At 40.3% G+C, this 19,618-nt stretch overlaps 5 protein-coding genes across 5 annotated transcripts; 1 reads left to right on the top strand and 4 right to left on the bottom strand.

Moving 5' to 3' along the window:
- Nucleotides 1–3,017: 3,017 nt before the first annotated feature.
- On the bottom strand, nt 3,018–4,879 carry LOC145975391 (uncharacterized). Its single transcript, XM_083105862.1, has 2 exons — nt 3,913–4,879; nt 3,018–3,831 (listed from the first exon to the last, which is right to left on the bottom strand). Exons 1-2 carry the CDS (start codon nt 4,017–4,019, stop codon nt 3,270–3,272), a joined length of 669 nt encoding a protein of 222 aa, XP_082961988.1. The 5' UTR covers nt 4,020–4,879; the 3' UTR covers nt 3,018–3,269.
- A 1,859-nt stretch (nt 4,880–6,738) lies between these two features.
- On the bottom strand, nt 6,739–10,282 carry LOC145975393 (uncharacterized). The gene has a single exon (XM_083105864.1). The coding sequence runs from the start codon at nt 8,112–8,114 to the stop codon at nt 7,494–7,496; it is 621 nt and encodes a 206-aa protein (XP_082961990.1). The 5' UTR covers nt 8,115–10,282; the 3' UTR covers nt 6,739–7,493.
- LOC145975392 (uncharacterized) lies at nt 9,173–10,290 on the top strand. Its single transcript, XM_083105863.1, has one exon. The coding sequence runs from the start codon at nt 9,174–9,176 to the stop codon at nt 10,281–10,283; it is 1,110 nt and encodes a 369-aa protein (XP_082961989.1). The 5' UTR covers nt 9,173; the 3' UTR covers nt 10,284–10,290.
- Nucleotides 10,291–11,013: 723 nt separating this feature from the next.
- LOC145975394 (uncharacterized) lies at nt 11,014–13,796 on the bottom strand. Its single transcript, XM_083105865.1, has one exon. The coding sequence runs from the start codon at nt 13,588–13,590 to the stop codon at nt 12,196–12,198; it is 1,395 nt and encodes a 464-aa protein (XP_082961991.1). The 5' UTR covers nt 13,591–13,796; the 3' UTR covers nt 11,014–12,195.
- A 348-nt stretch (nt 13,797–14,144) lies between these two features.
- LOC145976309 (uncharacterized) lies at nt 14,145–17,473 on the bottom strand. The gene is made up of 3 exons (XM_083107373.1): nt 14,839–17,473; nt 14,383–14,758; nt 14,145–14,195 (listed from the first exon to the last, which is right to left on the bottom strand). Exons 1-3 carry the CDS (start codon nt 15,960–15,962, stop codon nt 14,145–14,147), a joined length of 1,551 nt encoding a protein of 516 aa, XP_082963499.1. The 5' UTR covers nt 15,963–17,473.
- Between the last annotated feature and the right edge of the window lie 2,145 nt (nt 17,474–19,618).

Below are 19,618 nucleotides of genomic sequence, written 5' to 3' on the forward strand. Positions count from 1 at the left end.
AACGTTAATTCGTTCAGATATTCCTCACATTCTGATCCCAAAATAATTTCATTAATAGGTTTTTGATTTTCTTTTAATGAGAATATAATATTTGAAGAAAATGGTTTTAAATATTCTTCTTTTATAAAATTTCCACAGATTTGGAAAAGAAAGTTTTTAGATTTTGGCTGCAATAAATGGATTCTCGTTTCTGACGCTTGAAAGAATGCATTAAATGCGTTAAAAAAATTTAAAACGTATTTAAAAAAAAAATACGTTTCAGAAAAAACGTTTGATACAAAAGTTTCTTATTTTTTCATGTACAATTCGAATCTGTAATAAAAAGTACCATGTACCTCTAAAAAAATTCGACTTCCGATGCGGATGGCGTATTTTCGGTCGGAATCAGAAGTTGAAAATATCACCATTTGATAGAGCGTACCCGATTTACTTAAAAATTGTTCGCGATTTTTGATAAAAGCCATTTATTTTCATTTTAAAAGGGATGTACGGGTGATCTGGGACACTCTGTATATCCAAATATATATTTAAAATATTATGTGACACACGCTGGCTTTCTCATTATTTATGCATCGAACGACTTCTTGAATCTTGGGATACAATTAAATATTTTCTTACTGAAATGGTTGCGAGTGAAAAAACAAATTCTGGAAAATATTTATTATCTATGATGAACAACATAGAGATAAAAGCTTATTTTCTTTTTTTAAAATATGTTTTAAATTTTTTTAACGCATTTAATACATTCTTTCAAGCGTCAGAAACGAGAATCCATTTATTGCAGCCAAAATCTAAAAACTTTCTTTTCCAAATCTGTGGAAATTTTATAAAAGAAGAATATTTAAAACCATTTTCTTCAAATATTATATTCTCATTAAAAGAAAATCAAAAACCTATTAATGAAATTATTTTGGGATCAGAATGTGAGGAATATCTGAACGAATTAACGTTGAAAGATCACATAAACATAGTTAAAATTGTTCGAGAGAACTGTTTAACATTTTATGTGACTGCTGCAGAAGAAATTTGTAAAAGGTTACCTATAAATAATGAATTTTTATTAAAGTTACAAGTTTTTCAACCATCTGTAAGTTTATTCGATAATAATAGACAAACATCATTTGATGATGTTTCTTTCGTAGCTAAAACTCTCGGCGGTTTTGATGAAGATGCTTTAAAAAAAGAATGGATTGCATTAGCATCAGACAGTGGAAAAAAAACAAAATTTTTCTAAATTAAAGTTTGACAATATGTGGAAAGCAATTTTACAACGTCGGCACACGAATAATGTTTCTAAATATTCCAATTTAACGAATATTATAAATACTATTCGGACGCTTCCGAATTCTAATGCCGATCCTGAGAGAATGTTTTCTCTTTTGAACAATTTAAAAACGAAAACACGTAATAGCTTTTCAACGGTTTCCGTTAATGCTATTTGTGTGTTAGTAGTTAGCACTAGGAGAGTTCTAACGCAGGGATCTCAGGGGGGTGAGGGGCGAGGGGATCTCAGCGGCGCGGGGGAATGACGTCACGCAGGATGGAGGGGGGATGACGTCACGCGGGACGGAGGGAATTTCGGTGGCGCGGGGGCTGCGGAGCGGGGGACGCACGTATAAACAAAAATGGCGGTATTCCTATGAAGAAGATTTTGGGTCTCTCTCTATTCCTCCCTCTCTCTCGCTCTCTCTCTTTATCCCTTTATATTTCTATCCCTCTCTCTCTCTCCCTCTCCATCCCTCTATCCCTCTATCTATCTCTTTATCCCTTTTATCTCTCTTTCTCTCTGTATTATCGCAAGTATACAATATTAGTCATAAACTTATATTTTGAGATATTTCGTGGTCCGACGTTTTCGAGCAATCTGTGAATCATAGCGAGATAACAACACATTTTTGAGATATTATACAATATTACCAGTTAACAAACAATATAAATAGAAGTATTCTTTGAAGGATTGGGTGGATGGAAATGTGTGCGAAGAAAAATTACGTCATGATTTTGTTACAATTAAAAAAATATATATAATTTATTTAAATGTGTGTTTAATAAAAAGTATACAATATAAAAAAATAATAATAATAATATATAAAATAGACCGTCGGGCTATGTTGGGGAAGCCGTTTCTGAAAACAGAAGAAAACATACGCATTTCATTAGTTTAAATTATTTTAATAATTTATTTTAAAATACTTTTGATATATAATAAATTAAGATACTTACAATGTTATCCATCATCTATTTTAATTTGTGCAAATAGGGCACATGTTGCAGGCCAATATTTGATTCAAAGATCTTCTGCACTCTTTGCATGACATATTTTCCAAATGTTCATAATATGTGCATCTATGTTCCCGAACAATACCAGCTTCTAAGAACAGGAATGATAATCTGTAGAAGCACTCGGTACAATATTTGGACTCATCTTTTACATAGTAGTAAGATATACAACATATCTTCGTGTGATCCAATGCCATTATTTCAGTCAAGTCTAAATTTCGATGTTTAGTGTGTATTAGTTCATCACTACTATCACTCTCATAATCACTGTCTGCTATGGGTTCTATTTCTATTTCCTCGTCTGATTCATAGAGATTATCATCTTCCATCTCTCTCCTCTCTCTCTCCTCTCTCTCTATCTCCATCCTCTCCGCCACAACTGGATCCATCCAATCGTAATCATCATCATCAGTATCGTCGTCGATGATAATTATGTTTTCTTCAGCCATTGCACAAAACCACCGAAACACAGAAGAGCAACGAAAGAAATGATACTCTAGTGCAGCAGACTACCGAAACACAGAAGAGCAACGAAAGAAATGATACTCTAGTGCAGCAGAGTCCTCTTCATTATATTTTTTTTTTTAACATACACAATATAAATAGAAGTATTCTTTGGAGAATTGGGCGGATGGAAGTACGTAGATAACAACACATTTTTTGAAATATTTCGGGGTCCGACGTTTTCGAGCAATCTATGAATCATAGCGAGATAACAACACATTTTCAACCCTAGGTTCAGTTACAAAAGAATTTTTCTTTTGTGCCTCCAACAATCTCTGAATATCCCTCTCTCTTTCTCTCTTTATCCCTTTTATCTCTCTCTGTCATCTCTGTATTATCGCAAGTATACAATATTACCAGTTAACAAACAATATAAATAGAAATATTCTTTGAAGGATTGGGTGGATGGAAATGCGTGCGAAGAAATTACGTCATGATTTTGACTTAAAACTCTTTATTTATATTTTATATATTTTTCTTACGTACTATGGACTAAAAACTAAAGCTGCCAGTTCGCAATCGACGAGTTGATGCTTGTTGAAAGCAGCACTCGCGCGTATTACATTTGATATTTCTTTCGGATTTATTACAGTGGACGCGATATTGGAGAATTGCGTAAACTTGACATCAACTGTTTGGATAATTTTATCCAATCGATCAAAAGTTACATCTATGCAGTGATCGAGATCGAACATGCGATGTAACGTCGATTCGACCATCATCAAGCATACGTTTGAAGATTCGAGACTTATGAGTTTGACGTCGTTAATCGTACGAACTCTCACTGTTAGCGGTCCAACGCTTATGAAATTGAAGTCATCTTTAGAGTCGTTCCGAAGGAAATTTTGAATATTACGACGTTGCTCGTAGAGTCCCTTCCACGTTTCGAGAGATAATATCAGTTCCTTTCCTCGATGATCTCCTATGGCAATCTCCACGTAACTCGGTGGACCCACGTTGATACCAATGTCGAGGAATTTGAATCCCGTAGCTGTCAATGCGTATCGTCTACCTAGTATACGAACCGCACGACGTTCCAACGAAATGCTACAGAAAAATTAAAATTAAATAATAGTAATACAATTTGTAAAAATATAAAAATAGAAAGAAGTTAAACGAAAAACTTACTCGTCACATTTGTTCTCAAACGATCGAGTTTTATCACGACTCGATACGTAATTATTCACGCGTCTTCCGACGCCGCTGCCGCTGCTGCTTCTTTCGACGTAGTACATTTCTCTGGGAGTTATGAAAAGTGAACCACGAGAGCGGTGTTAACGCGACACTGATCGTATAAGAAATAACCGAGTATGGATGACGCTCATCTTCCAAAAGTATAATGTGGTGGAGGGATTAATACTTCTAACGTTTTGAGTTTTAGGAGAAGGGGAGATAACGCTCAGACAAAAAATTCTTAGAAACGCATGGAAAGGTTTAGGGAGGGGAAATAAGAGATAAAACATATTAATGTTTACATATTTTATTTTCTTGCAATTCTTTCAGGCGTTGCGACCACCAGTTAAATATTTTAAATACATTTTGTAATGCACAATTCTTAACATGTTTTCCACATCGCATACTATTGGTAATATCTAATTTATTTAGAGAATCAATATCTTCATAGTCAGCATCTAAAGTTTCAATAATATAGCCGTTTCCCACATCGCCTAGTATATCGGTCAACCATTTTCGCTTTTCAAGTCCTTTAACGTACACGACAGACGATTCTTCTTCTTCTTCTTCGTGTATCATACCAACGATAGCTGTTGTAATTACACGCTGAGCCAAGCCATACGGAACGTTTCCGTCTTCCCATTGTAATCCGTGATGATTTCTAATCACCCATGAGACTTGACATCGCTCAGATTTTGTTAGCACGCTCCACGGTACAGGACTTGCGAAAAAATAATGCGAGAGAACATATCCCTTCCTCAGGACTGCCGCTTCTTTCACGACAAAATTTCTCCCGACAATAAATCCTTGCAGATCCACAAACGTTGGTATAGACATGACGAGATCTCTCTCTTTCTCTCTTCGATACGTCAGTCGAGAGGAATGGCAAACTCTAAAATCATCTCGCAGCACTTTGATTTATATCCTCCTCCTCCTCCTCCTCCTCCCCTCTCTTGTGTCGATGTTATCGCTTAGGTGATTTTGCGTACAACGTTGGTCAACGGATTGTACTGGATCACACGATCGTGTATGATGAGACAGTACGCAGTAGTATTCGCCGGTACATTCTCCTTACATTCGAATTCCAATCTCACATCCACCGTTGCGCTCTTGACCGATTCGTTTTGTCGAGAACAATCGATAATCACGAACGGACCGAGTTCTTGAAACGTATAGACGGAGAGACTCGGCTCGAGATACTCGTATCCATAATAGTTCTTGCAGAAGCGCGCGTACGTGTCGTACAGAATGGACCATCTGTTTTTATCGAAATCCAGGTTCATATCGTCGTACGGATAACATTCCGAGTTCAGATAGAGTTTCACATTGATCAATTTGCAGTCGTCGAATTGAGATACATTCTTAGACAAGGCATTCTTCCGGCCTGTTTGCAGGGCGAAGACAACGTAGCGTGGTTTCTCCAGCTGAGTCGAGGTCTTAATGGCCCACGAATGCTTCGTTGTAAGCTGCAATAGCGGATACTCGTACAGATCCCACGAGCGAAAACCCATGCTGAGATATCGTCCGCTTTCCAGAGCACGCAGCATCGACAGTTTTTCGATCTCGCTCAACAGCACGTGAGGCATTCGCCATTGTATCTTGAATATGGTCATCACAGGCTCCAGCGTTGAACTTCCAACCAGACAATTATTATCGTTGCGCGATCGTATTAAGATCAATTCGTGACGAGCGTTAATCACCACTCGTTTATAATCCTCGCAAAATCCCAATAACATGTGGAGCGGTACGCAAAAATTGAAATGACCATGCGAATAGGTCGGCGGCTCCCAGCCGGCGTTTTTCATAATCACAATTCTATCGGATGATACCGTTACATAGTTTTTGAGCGTAGTAGTTATTCCTACGTTTCTATTGCGATCAATCTCAACGCCATCGAGTTCGTATCGAATCTCATCGAACATGAATGCGACGCAATTATGTCCCAGTATCACATCACTTTCTCCTTCAACTGTTGTTCTGTTTTTCGTTAGTTGTCCCTCGATGTATAGGAAACTCTCGTACGGCAGCGTATACAGATCCTGTTGTTGTATGGGTATTCTTATCTCGTCACTGTGTCCGAACGTTGTATTGGCGAACGGGTTATACGTGTGAGTCTCGATCTTGACGATACGGTTGTCAAAGATCGGTTCATCACCGATGTTGAGAATGTCGGTCATCGTTCAGCTGTTTCGCACCGCAAATCCCAAAGATTGTAAAAACGCAACGTTCGATGCGCTGAGTTTCTTTTTCTTGGATGATTTGATATTAGCAAACGTCGACGTTGTTGTTGTTGTTGTTGTTGGTGGTGGTGTTGCTGGTCTCGTAAAGATTGCGTTATCTCTCACGTCTTTCGATCCGTTCAATACGAGCATCTCATACGTCGCATACGTACATGCAATCTTACGGTGATCTCTTCTCCTCGAAAATCGAGCAATCGTCCGTTCTGGTCGACAACGCGTAACGTTAAATCCGTAATGCTCCGCGCGATGATCGGCAGGTAAATGATCTGTGCAGGCGTTTCCGATATCTTATATCCCGGTGGTACCCTCGGTGAAAATTCATGTATCGTATGAACGAGTATGCCGTTGTTGTACGCACCCGCGGTCACGTTACACTCTATACGGATAATATTCACGTTGAGAATGTTAATCGGCAGGTTTGATTCGTACCATTTTCGCGGCTCGAGAATACGATTCGAGAATCCTAGCAGCGATCCAATGTTGACGGGTTTGGTAAAGTTTATTCTGTAGGCACATTTAATCTCGCTCCTCATTGTATTGTAATTAGCGCGGAGCACTATCGGATATTCATCATCATCTTCATAGTCATCGCCGTCAATGTGTTTCTCATCGCGATGTTTCCGTGAAATTGCATGTTTCAAAAATTCATGTATATTTTGCAACTCATACGATCCCTCGGGAATCGTAATTTCTTCGTCGTCTTTGCCAAAGTAAAATTTATTATTCGAGGAATTCACATTCGGTATCGTGTGATAAGTCTCAAAATCCGTTAGACCGAGCTCGTATTCGCCGTCGCTCAAATCTACGGTGGGAAAGAAGTTTGCCGTGAGAACGCTACTCTTCCCAGTCAACGTGAATGTCATAGACATGTCGACGAAACTGTTTAACGAATACTGAGTTAAATAGCGCAATATCTGTCTTTAAATTCACATGCATCGACCGTTCGAAGAAACTGCAAGCACAATTGTCCGCAGATGCTCTGATCGTAAGTTTGAACAGGTGTGTAATTGTACTGTATCTTCGTTACGTTTCGTCCGAGATATCGCACCAATTCATTCGGCGGTTGAAGATTGCCGAAACTGTCGAAATATATAGCGCGATTCCCCCTCTTTGCATACGCTACCCAATGAGTACCTGGTCCTTCGACGCTATCCAAATTTACGATGCCGCTCTCGTTTCGATATATACCACCGATCGGTAAAGAGTCGCGCATGAAAACACCTCTAAAATATGGAATGCGCATACGTTTTGCCAATTGTAGCAATTGTACGTTGGTAGTTGCGCCCTGCGGCATTTTTAGCGTCTCTTTGACGTTTTTTTTTTTCTCCTTGTTGAGGCTCCTCGTCCGTATTTGTAAGGAGCGAGATATAATCCGTGACCTTCCATGGCGCGATTGTGACGTAGCATCTCTTGCAACTGACGTTGCGCGGCTTTTCCGTCGTTCACCACTTTCGCTACACCAGCCGCTCCACCGATCAGGGATCCGAGCGCACCCAACATTGGTAGAATCGGCAATACACCGCCGCATTTCGCTACCGGAAGTATCCGTTTCTTCACCGTTCTTTTCTTCGTCTTCAGACCCATACCGAGCTTCGTCTTGGCTTTCATCGCTGCCCAGACAGTTGTGGCGGCGGCTCTCTCACCGAGAGTCGAATCTTTCGCAACGATGCGATTCCGCGCTTTCTCAGCGAGTATCCTATCCGCCGCGTGTCTCTCGGTGAGATCGTTGCTCCGAGAGTATGCTATATCGTGTTCGCGACACGCCGCGTCCAATGGGTTGACACCTCGATCGCCTCTGACTAATCGCTTTTGCAACCGCGTGCCTGGTCCGCAAAACTGATAGCCGGGAATATGGAATTCGATCGGAAGTGCGTTTATCGCGTGATTTAATAGGCCTCTACCTATTTTCGTTGACATTCGCCGCAATTCTTTATCAACGGCGCCGGACCGTCGATGTGCGTTTCCTGACACGGCTGATTGTAGTGTTCGTAACAGCGACGATACGTCTGAACCTCCGGATCCGCTTTTATGTGTTCCGGAAGTTTGTCCCACACGTAGTGGACGTAATCACCGCACGTTCTCAATAGAACTGCTTTCGACACAAATTGTAGCTGTTCGACGCTCAAATCGCGAATATCGGAAGGATTTGTTAGCAGGATGAACATTTTTTCTCTACTGAGCGACTCGTGATTTCGCGCACCTATAAATAGGCAGGCGTTCGATCCAATCAGCAGTGTTGAAAAAATGAGATTCGTACGACAACCTTTGACGATATGCGTGACAAATTGCGACGACAGATTACGATCAATGGAGGACAACGCGGAGATGCGCAGGCATGGTACGATGCTACCGACTACTATACGCGCGATCGTTTGCGGCCCCTCGAATTGTGGTAAAACCAACGTTCTGATAAGTCTACTGGAAAGTCCGCATGGTGTACGTTTCGAGAACGTGTACGTGTACTCGAAGTCGCTGCAACAGCCGAAATATCGATATCTGGAGAATTTGTTGACGCCGATTGACGAAATCGGTTATTTTACGTTCTCCAATAACAGTGACGTCATTCCACCGAGCGAGGCACGTCCAAACTCGATTTTCGTCTTCGATGACGTGGCGTGCGACAAGCAAAATACGATAAGAGAGTACTTCTCAATGGGTCGTCACTCGAACGTCGACTGCTTCTATCTCTGTCAGACGTACGCGAGAATACCAAAACATCTTATACGCGACAACGCGAACCTGCTGATCTTGTTTAAACAGGACGGTACCAACTTGAAACACGTGTACAACGATCACGTGAATACCGACATGTCGTACGGGGATTTCAGTGAATTATGTCGTACTTGTTGGCAACAAAAGTATGGATTCCTAGTGATAGATAAGGACAGCTCATTTACGAACGGGCGATACAGAAAAGGATTTAACGTGTTCGCGATACCGCAAAACGATTAGTCGCTGCCGACACACTCTGTCGACATGGCTGAAAACAATAATATTCGCGAGCGTGAAAAGATTGCGAGGGAGATTGAGAAAACGAGCGAATCGATCCGCAAGAAACATCGCGCTTTGAAGACCGGTAAGATCGACGACGATATCGCGGTCAAGACCCATTTTAGGCCTATTATCGAGCCACTACAAAAAATCGTCGACAACTCTAGCTTAATCGCGGTGAAAAACGAGCCGGAGAGTAACGCTGACGCTATAATTAAAACGTTACCCATCAAGCGGTACAAGGAGGAAGAGGAAGAGGAGGAGGAGGAGGAGGATACGACACCGAAAAAGAGACAACGATTGAAGGCGAATCGTTTATCGACACCGCATACATCGGATGAACCGCTGATAACCTCCACACCGTCCGCGACAACGAGAATCGTACAACCCACGATACCCGAATCACTCGCAATCGAAAATGTTTTCGAAACCACGGGCAACCCGCTCGAATCACCATCTGTTCGAAACATGTTACAAACGTTGGAAGGTCAAAAAATGTTACGAGAGCACTTCGGGCCACTGGCACAAAAGTACATGGGCGCTCTCCTTAGTGGCGATAAAAAAAACCAGATCGATCACGTGTACGGTGTCTATTTCGACGAGAATGAAATGTGGCTCGGTAACAAACGATTCGACATCGGCGCAGATGACTCTATAATCATAGACAAAGTGAGGTACATTGGTACACCTGGATTATACGAGTTGATCTTCAAGAGAATTCCCGATGATGACATATACACTGAGGACGATATGCAAAAATATAAGAGCATATTAATGGCGACGAGTGCGCATAAACGTCAATATGATGCGCAAGGTCAATTAAAGAGCAACAGGGGATACAAGTATAAACACATAATTGCACCGTTGATGTCGATCGAATTGAAAAAGAAAAAATGCGGTACGGGAGTATTCATGCCTCGCGCGATGACGCTAACCGACAATAAGATCGATTACGTGCACTGGGACGATCCCAACGAGCTAGTGGATCGTCTACGATTGCTCGACGCTTCGCGCCGAGCTGGCCACAACGCTCACGACAACGAGATCCTGTCGATTATAGAGGAACTTCGCGAAGTCGGCCTTATTATAAATTAAACGGTGTCTCGACGAAACTAATTAGTCGATCGACGTCACTCGCATCGAGAAAAAAATGCCCATCAACAAATTTGGATTATTCGAACAGAGAAATGAAGCAATTAGAACTAGCGATCATTGGGGTAAATCGATGACAAGTTACTTGCGTCAAAACGCTCTGTGTCGCGTCGCTACGTACTATGACGCGAGGTCGCGCAAGATTCGCCGTGTAGCGCAACCTGAGGCTGATACCGATGCAGTCAACAAACTGTACGTGGAACAATGCGTTAAAACGTTGAAGAATCAGCAGAAAGAATCAGACGAGAAGCTGACTGCGTTCGAGAAGGATGTGCGAGCTTTGCAGACTGCGATAAACGAGCTTCGGCGTGCGATTAACACTAATTCAGAAACGGCTATCAACCTGTAATGAGCGGCTGTAGTGAACGGTTTAGGAACGGCTATTGTACAATTATTAAACATCTACAAAGGTTTATCGAACGGGTTGGGAACGGCTATCGAACAGCTAGAACGGTTATCGAACAGCTATGAGCATCTACAAAGGTTTATCGAACGGGTTAGGAACGGCTATCGAACAGCTATGAATGGCTATCGAACGGCTATGAACGGCTATCGAACAGCTTTGAACGGCTATCGAACGGGCCAGGAACGTCTAGCAACGAATGATAAAACGCACGGTGATACTCGAGGCACACATCGTTTGATCGACGAATCGAAACAACGATGAATCGGCGATCGGGAATAACCGAGGAAGTGAAGAAACAACATAGTTTAGAGAAACGGCAGTTGGTGAACGAATTGCACGCGCCGGCGAGAAAAAATTTTCCCCGAAGACACGTCATAGTGCGGGGATACGATGACCTGTGGCAAGCTGACATTGTCGAGATGCGTCCGTACTCTCGTTTCAACAGAGGTTACCACTACATACTCACAGTCATAGATGCGTTGAGCAAGCACGCGTGGGCCATACCACTCAAGAGTAAAGGTGGAAGCGAGACAGCTGACGCTATCGCCGAGATAATTCGAGATAGCAAAAGATGTCCGAAAAACTTACAGACTGATATGGGGAAGGAATTTTATAACGCTGACGTGCAACGGCTCATGCGGAAACATGACATCAATCACTATTCTACATATTCGGTATTGAAGGCATCGATCGTTGAGCGATTCAATCGCACGCTGAAAAACGACATGTGGAAGATGTTTACGCTGAACGGATCTTACAAGTGGATCAGCGCGTTGCCGCGACTCGTATCGGATTACAACGCGCGCAAGCATCGAACAATCGGTATGCGACCCGTCGACGTTACTCCCGCGATCGCTGAAAGACTCTTGGCTACTGTGTACAACCATGTAAATATCGCGGGTCCGGCGAAATTCAAAGTAGGTGACTCGGTACGCGTTAGCAAGTACAAGACAGTTTTCGAGAAAGGTTACACGCCAAATTGGACAACCGAAGTGTTTAAAATTGCAAAAGTACAACATACTAATCCCGTAAGCTATCTACTGGAGGATTATCGCAAAAAATCTATTGCTGGAGCGTTCTACGAGTACGAGTTGCATCGCGCGAATTATCCGGACGTGTATCTCGTGGAGAAAATACTGCGTAGGAGGGGTAACGAGGTTTACGTGAAATGGTTGGGATTTGACAATTCGCACAATTCTTGGATACATAAGGACAATGTGATTTAATTCATACAAATTGTATTTATTTTTAAATTTAAGAAAAAATATGTACAACATATAAAAAATATACATGAAATATATAAAAATACAAAAATCTTTATTAATACATCCTTTCCAATAATCGTATATAATACAATATATGAAATACATATACATATGAGATACATATACAAAAATAATATCTGACATTATATCACATACTATATTACATTACATTATATATATTATATTATAAGGGTATCCTATAATGTCCCCATGGTAATGTGTCGGTCGAATCAGGTACGATATACCGCTTGTCATCGTACGGACTCAGAGCAATTTTCGTCTCGCGGACGGTATACACTTTGTGCAATTTCGATCTTATGCAAGATTGCTGTCGTGTCATTTCTATTTCGTCATTCAGACACCGCGTGTAATCGTCGAATGTTATCGTTCTCGCAACAACGTTACTTTTGACACCTTTAACCTTCTTCGTATCCTTTTTCCCGTCCACTCTCATCGCATACATTTTTGCTCTAAGCCCGACGAATTCGGTCATTATCGCGCCGTTATTTTCATCTTTCATTAAACCCGGTACTTTTTTATTCACGAGCGGTATACCGTACGCGTTATCAATTGGATAATCGCTCGTATCGAAACTAGCGATATCATGTTTCATATTTTCATAGACATCTTCGCACTCAATGTGGTATATAAGACTGTCTGTGTCGGTGTACATTACCCGGCATTTATCACGATATAGCGGTGACATGTACTCATGATGAAATTCGTACAAGCACGTTTTAGAAATGTCGAGTATGCACATGCCGACATAGATTGGTTTATAAAATTTCACTTCAAGTTTGCGTAATTCTATGGCAACCAAATTTTCCGAAAAGACGCTTCTACTATGAAAATTTGGTTTCGCTATCATTGCTTCTGCTCCGTATCGTCCGTCCCACTTTGTTAATAATTTTACATCGACACGATTACGCACATTTTCCATCGTCTTACCAAATACCGCGTTATTCATCAGTTTATATAAATTTTTTTCAAAATCATTTTTCGCGAGTGTTCTAAACTGTGTATTTAATTCGATATAACTGCGAAGCCACGGAGATTGTGTAAATTGTAATATGCGATGTATTTTTGTAACGCGAAGGTCGTGTCGCGTACATTGCTGTAGGTTACGGTAGTGTATCACGTAACGCTTCTTATCGTATAGCGTTGCGAGGAGTTTGTCTTGCCGCTTGCCGGGCGGCTTGTCGCGTGTCGGGCAAAACGGTAGGTCAATGTGCGTATCGTGAAGATGTTGCGGATACTCGAGATCGACTTCGAGGATATAACCCGTAGGCGAATCTAACGCGATCGATGCTACGTCAAAATTCGACACGTCGTCGACCCATCGAAAATCGGCATAGGGCAACGGTTGACACATTGCCCATCCGTACAAATTATTTACATCGAAATACATCAAGTACGACGATGGTTTCGATGGATCGTACGATTGTTGCATGTACTTGTTATTAGCGCGCGCGTATCTGTTGGAACACTGACTCAGACCACCGCGTATACCGCGTTCGATAAACATGACCATGTCGATGTCGGTAAGCAATTCGAATGTAATCTTTGTATGCTTTAACATGGCATCCCACGTGTATCCGGGAAGAGTATAATAATACGCGGGGTCGAGTCCGTAACTTTTGATGCAACTATCGCGAAAGTTTTCAAAAATATCGGCTAATAACAAGACGTCGATTTTCAGGTACAAATCGCTATACTCGTCTAGCGTTCGAATGGAGAATCGCGTCCAGATGTTCTCGGCGTGCGCGTAATCGCTCTCGGATATAGTTTCACCGATCAAAGAACTGTAAAACGATTCGCGCGGTGGTAAACACGTATCTTGCAACCTATCTACAGAGTCGACGTATTCGTACGGAAAGACGCCTTTCCGTGTTAATAAACTGAAATTTTCTGCAGATAAATTTTGAAATTCTGATTTTAAAATTTTGAATTTGTCTTTGTCTAGATAAGATGCCAATTTGTCGAGACTTGCCGTAAGAAATTTGTACGAATCGATAAAACTTAATTTTATATAATTTTTCCAATTGTCTTGTGCAACTTTAACAGTTTTTGTAAACGATATATATTTTTCCTTGGTTATTGGAAGTAATTCGATTTCCCCTTCGAACGCTGTGGCTATATCCTCGATAATGAAATGCGCGTCGTAACCTGATAAATTGTGGAAGACTATCGGAATATATAATGATTCTTTGTAATTTAGATTGCAATTTGAGTGCGCGGGACCCCTATATCGTCCGGTCAAATGACAATGATCGCGTACGCGTGTATCGTCTTCTTGCGTAAACGGTTTTTCGCAAATATGGCAATGCGTTGCGCTGTGAAATTTTTCCCACTCGTCCGATGTTAAATTTACCATGGTGACATTTGTAGTCATTAAAATAGTCTTTACACGTAACGCTAAATTTTTAAGTTCTTCGGCGAACCACGCGATACAATCAATACTGCGGCGAGAATGGTACGCGGATAACGAGTCGTCGAACGAACAATGCATATAATACGCTATACTAAATACCTTATGATGCTGATAATTTTTTTCTTCGTCAGTCTTTGTCAACGCACATTCCAAATCGGCATAGATCACAAATGGAAGCCGCTCTTTCCTCGTGTAGTTGTTGAACTCGAGCCACTTGTCCTTATCGCTCGGCAATCGGATAGCGCAGTCGTTTATTTTTTCGCAGTCTACCGTATGTGACTGCAACTTGTCCTCCGATCCGAAATAGTGCAAGCATCTGTAAAAGAATATTTAAATTAAAGATTTATGCAATGCATTATATTTTATAATTACATAAATTATTCAAATTATACATACCGATCACAGATATATCTTCGGCCGTTGTGTTTGCTCAGTTGCGAGCTCACGAGCCGGGATAAGTTCTTGATCCATGCGAAATGTCCGACGCTGTTACCGTCTTCCACATACAACAGGTTGACGTGTTTATCCCGTTTCTGCTCCGAAAGACGTATCGGGACAATGCTGTTTTCTTTCTCGATGCTGTACACGTTGATGGAGATATTGTTTATATGTTCAAACTTTTTTAGTTGGTTCAACGTCATCGGAAACTCAATATTTTGTACATTTAACACCGTCGTATAGTGGGGATATGAAGATTCCCGATTTGTGTCTCTTTCAGCGGGGTATAGAGCGGCCACCACTGCCCACGCGAAACACGCATTGTCTCTAGATTGTACATTAATTACAGCTCTCTTCATCATAATTTCTCGCGGCAATTTAATATAACATCCCGCGCGCATAGGATTATACTTATTTATATTTACAGTTAAATTCTGTATTCGCGACAATGCCCAGCCACTATCGCGTTCCTGAAATTCTTCTAGCAATGCTAGAGTGGGCTCGATAACGCTGCGCTCGTACCACTCGTGTAAATCAGACGTGCGAAAGAGTTCACAGTTTCTCGTATTGATACTTTTATTCGCACGCTTATCACCCGACACAAATTCACCGTTGAATATAGTGTTCAATTTTACACTGTTGTATCTTCTTATAACGTCTTGCACTTGCTCGAGCACGATGTCTTTGGCGTCCTCGAGAAATTGACGAGGTTCGATATGGTTTGCGTTAATCACAGCACCGGTTAGAATACGGTTATCGAACGCGGTATCAATCTCGCGCCACACAAGTTCATTTTGATGCGCGCTACATCCGGCACCCGCGTTATTGTCGCCACTGTAATTACCACCACTGGGCATAAACTGTCTCTGCAATCGAGTCTTTGCACCTTCGAGTCGCGCGATTCGAGCAATCAGCGATTGTCGATTCCCGATCGATAATCGCGGTCGTTTGATCCGACTTTGCTCTTCCAGCGACTCGATGTACTCGTTGCATCGTTGTAGCCATGCAAAATATTCGCCCAAGGTGGCAATTTGGCGGGACCGCTCCACCAGGTCGCATTCAGTCTGCTCGACGTTTTCCATTTCTTCACAGAGTGCAAATTGGGCACATATTGCACGGAAATCTTATATACAACGGCTCGCTACAACTTGAACAGAATCGGCCATCCATCGCATCAAGTGTCTCAATTTTATGCTTTCGAACAGCATACATCATTTGGCTATCCACGCCTTGCAATGCAATCATACACGAAGGACATACAGCTAAAGCACCACCCGTGGAATAATAAAAGTATATGATACAAAATTTTGTACTACGTGCGTTTAAAGCATTAATTTCCGCAACAGACACTATTTTCTCTCTGAATTCCGTGGAGTTCTCACTGCAGTCACTAATGCAATCACTGTCAGATGACAACGCGTGATCTTCGTCTTCCATTTTTATATTATCACACAACACTGACAGAACATTACTTTCTGACAGAACACTATAATTTTTGACTATACTTTTGCTATACCGTCGTGTCGATGCGCTTTCAAATCACGTACTATGATCTGATGCGCTTCGATCCTTCTTATATTCAACCAACAAACTTTCAGAGATTGTTGAAGGCACAAAAGAAAAAAATTTTTGTAACTGAACCTAGGGTTGAAAATGTGTTGTTATCTCGCTATGATTCACAGATTGCTCGAAAACGTCGGACCCCGAAATATCTCAAAAATGTGTTGTTATCTACGTATTTCCATCCGCCCAATCCTTCAAAGAATACTTCTATTTATATTGTGTATGTTAAAAAAATATAATGAAGAGGACTCTGCTGCACTAGAGTATCATTTCTTTCGTTGCTCTTCTGTGTTTCGGTGGTCTGCTGCACTAGAGTATCATTTCTTTCGTTGCTCTTCTGTGTTTCGTTAGTCTTGTGCAATGGCTGAAGAAAACGTAATTATCATCGACGACGATACGGATGATGATTACGATTATTGGATGGATCCAGTTGTGGCGGAGCGGATGGAGATAGAGAGAGAGGAGAGAGAGAGGAGAGAGATGGAAGATGATGGATCTGATATAGAACCCTTGGCGAAGGACAGTGATTATGATAGTGACAATAGTGTCGATATTCTTGATGAACGGTTACAAAAGAAACAGCGAGATTTAAGCATATCTGAAATAATGACATACAATCAAGCAACAAAGATATGTTGCATTTCATATTACTACATGGAAAATGGATTAAAATTTTGTATCGAATGCTTTCTAGAAGCACCGGATCAGTATGAAGAAACTAGTGCTGTTCGAGAACATAGAACCATAGCTTATGTTCATTTGGAAAATATGTCATGCAAAGAGTGCAGAAGATCTTTGAATCAAATATTGGCCTGCAACATGTGCCCTATTTGCACAAATTAAAATAGATGATGGATAACATTGTAAGTATCTTAATTTATTATATATCAAAAGTATTTTAAAATAAATTATTAAAATAATTTAAACTAATGAAATGCGTATGTTTTCTTCTGTTTTCAGAAACGGCTTCCCCAACATAGCCCGACGGTCTATTTTATATATTATTATTATTATTTTTTTATATTGTATACTTTTTATTAAACACACATTTAAATAAATTATATATATTTTTTTAATTGTAACAAAATCATGACGTAATTTTTCTTCGCACACATTTCCATCCACCCAATCCTTCAAAGAATACTTCTATTTATATTGTTTGTTAACTGGTAATATTGTATAATATCTCAAAAATGTGTTGTTATCTCGCTATGATTCACAGATTGCTCGAAAACGTCGGACCACGAAATATCTCAAAATATAAGTTTATGACTAATATTGTATACTTGCGATAATACAGAGAGAAAGAGAGATAAAAGGGATAAAGAGATAGATAGAGGGATAGAGGGATGGAGAGGGAGAGAGAGAGAGGGATAGAAATATAAAGGGATAAAGAGAGAGAGCGAGAGAGAGGGAGGAATAGAGAGAGACCCAAAATCTTCTTCATAGGAATACCGCCATTTTTGTTTATACGTGCGTCCCCCGCTCCGCAGCCCCCGCGCCACCGAAATTCCCTCCGTCCCGCGTGACGTCATCCCCCCTCCATCCTGCGTGACGTCATTCCCCCGCGCCGCTGAGATCCCCTCGCCCCTCACCCCCCTGAGATCCCTGCGTTAGAACTCTCCTAGTGCTAACTACTTGTGTTTAAGTCTGCATTAAAAACTAGAGGAGAAACAGCTTTAAATATGCTCATTAATGAAGAGCATTTATCTCTTATGTCGGCGGATAAATTATATGCCGCTAATAAAAACAATTTAAATGTCCATGCGGATGCTGACGTAGCAGGCTCTTCCTGCGATAAATAATTTTAAAATAAATTTTTATATACACTTAAAAAATAAGTGTGTAAAGATTTTTAAGTGTGTAAAAATTTTTATATACACTTAAGAAATAAGTGTGTAAAGATATATACACACACACACACACACACACACACACACACACACACACACACACACACATATATATATATATATATGTATGTATGTATGTATGTATGTATGTATGTAAGGAAATGTGAAATAATCTTTTGACCTTTTATCAATTAGAAAATTGATTATATTTTATTATTTTATTATAATTTTATTTTTTATTTTTATTTATTATTTATCATTATTTTATTATTTTATTTTAATTTTATTTTTATTATTGTTCATTTGTTAAATTTTTTACATTTCCTTTTTAACGGAAGAGACCACCACCTTCTCGCGGTTTCCGTTGAGCAACAAGATGTACGTCATACATTAATACAAAATAATAATAACAAAATACAATTCTATTAAAATAAATTTAAATATTATTTTATTACAATTATTTTTTTAAAGAAATTTTTTTTTAATAAAAAAGCGTACATATTGGCCAAGAGTGGAGAAATTTAGATAAAAATTGAGATAAAAATATGTTAGATAAAAATTTAGATAAAAATATGTAAAATTTGTTTTTGTATATGTTATATTCTCTTTTTTAAACAACATATAAACTTTTATAAAAAAAATCAATAGGAAAATATTATGTGTGATAAGTATCGCTGCGATACTTGCAACGATGCAACTTGCATCGCCAACTCGCCAGCTCGAGATTTCGAGGATCACATAGCTATTGTATTCAGAGAGATAGATAAGATACAATAGACCTCTCAGGAGAGAAGGGGACAAAAGCTAATCTATCCGTCTTCCTCTGTAAACCGAAGATGACCGAACGTCGAGCGTACACGGATGAGAGCTTATGCCTTAGTGCGCGAAAGTGGTGGGGATACAAATCGTGCCGCCGCTGGACGCAGCGTGTGCAATCTGGTAGCCTTGGATACGAGTAACACGCAACACGAAATGGAGGGGATAACGAATATGTGTGCGTAAGCATACGTGTGAGCTCGGCGTTTCGGCTGGCTTCGAATAGTAAAAGAAGAGAAAATACTGTTTTCTGTCTCCTTCCAATTGAGTGGGCAACGAAGGCGACGGGCGTCGCTGCTTGTTTTTCGATATCTCGATATGAGTAACAGCGTTGAATGTTTATCTCTAAGTTTTTTATATTATATATTTTTTCATACAAAAAATCAAGCCATAATACTTATAAATAAACACATACATATGTGTTTCAGAGCGACCGAATCAGCAGTTTTTTGAAACAACGCATTTTCGTGAAAAATGTTTCACACAAAAGTTGTAGGGCTTAAGTG

The sequence above is a fragment of the Camponotus vicinus genome, unplaced genomic scaffold (assembly GCF_025532165.1).
Source record: "Camponotus vicinus isolate PSW18456_S1 unplaced genomic scaffold, iyCamVici1.0 SCAF_8, whole genome shotgun sequence".
Classification (NCBI taxonomy): Eukaryota; Metazoa; Arthropoda; class Insecta; order Hymenoptera; family Formicidae; genus Camponotus; species Camponotus vicinus.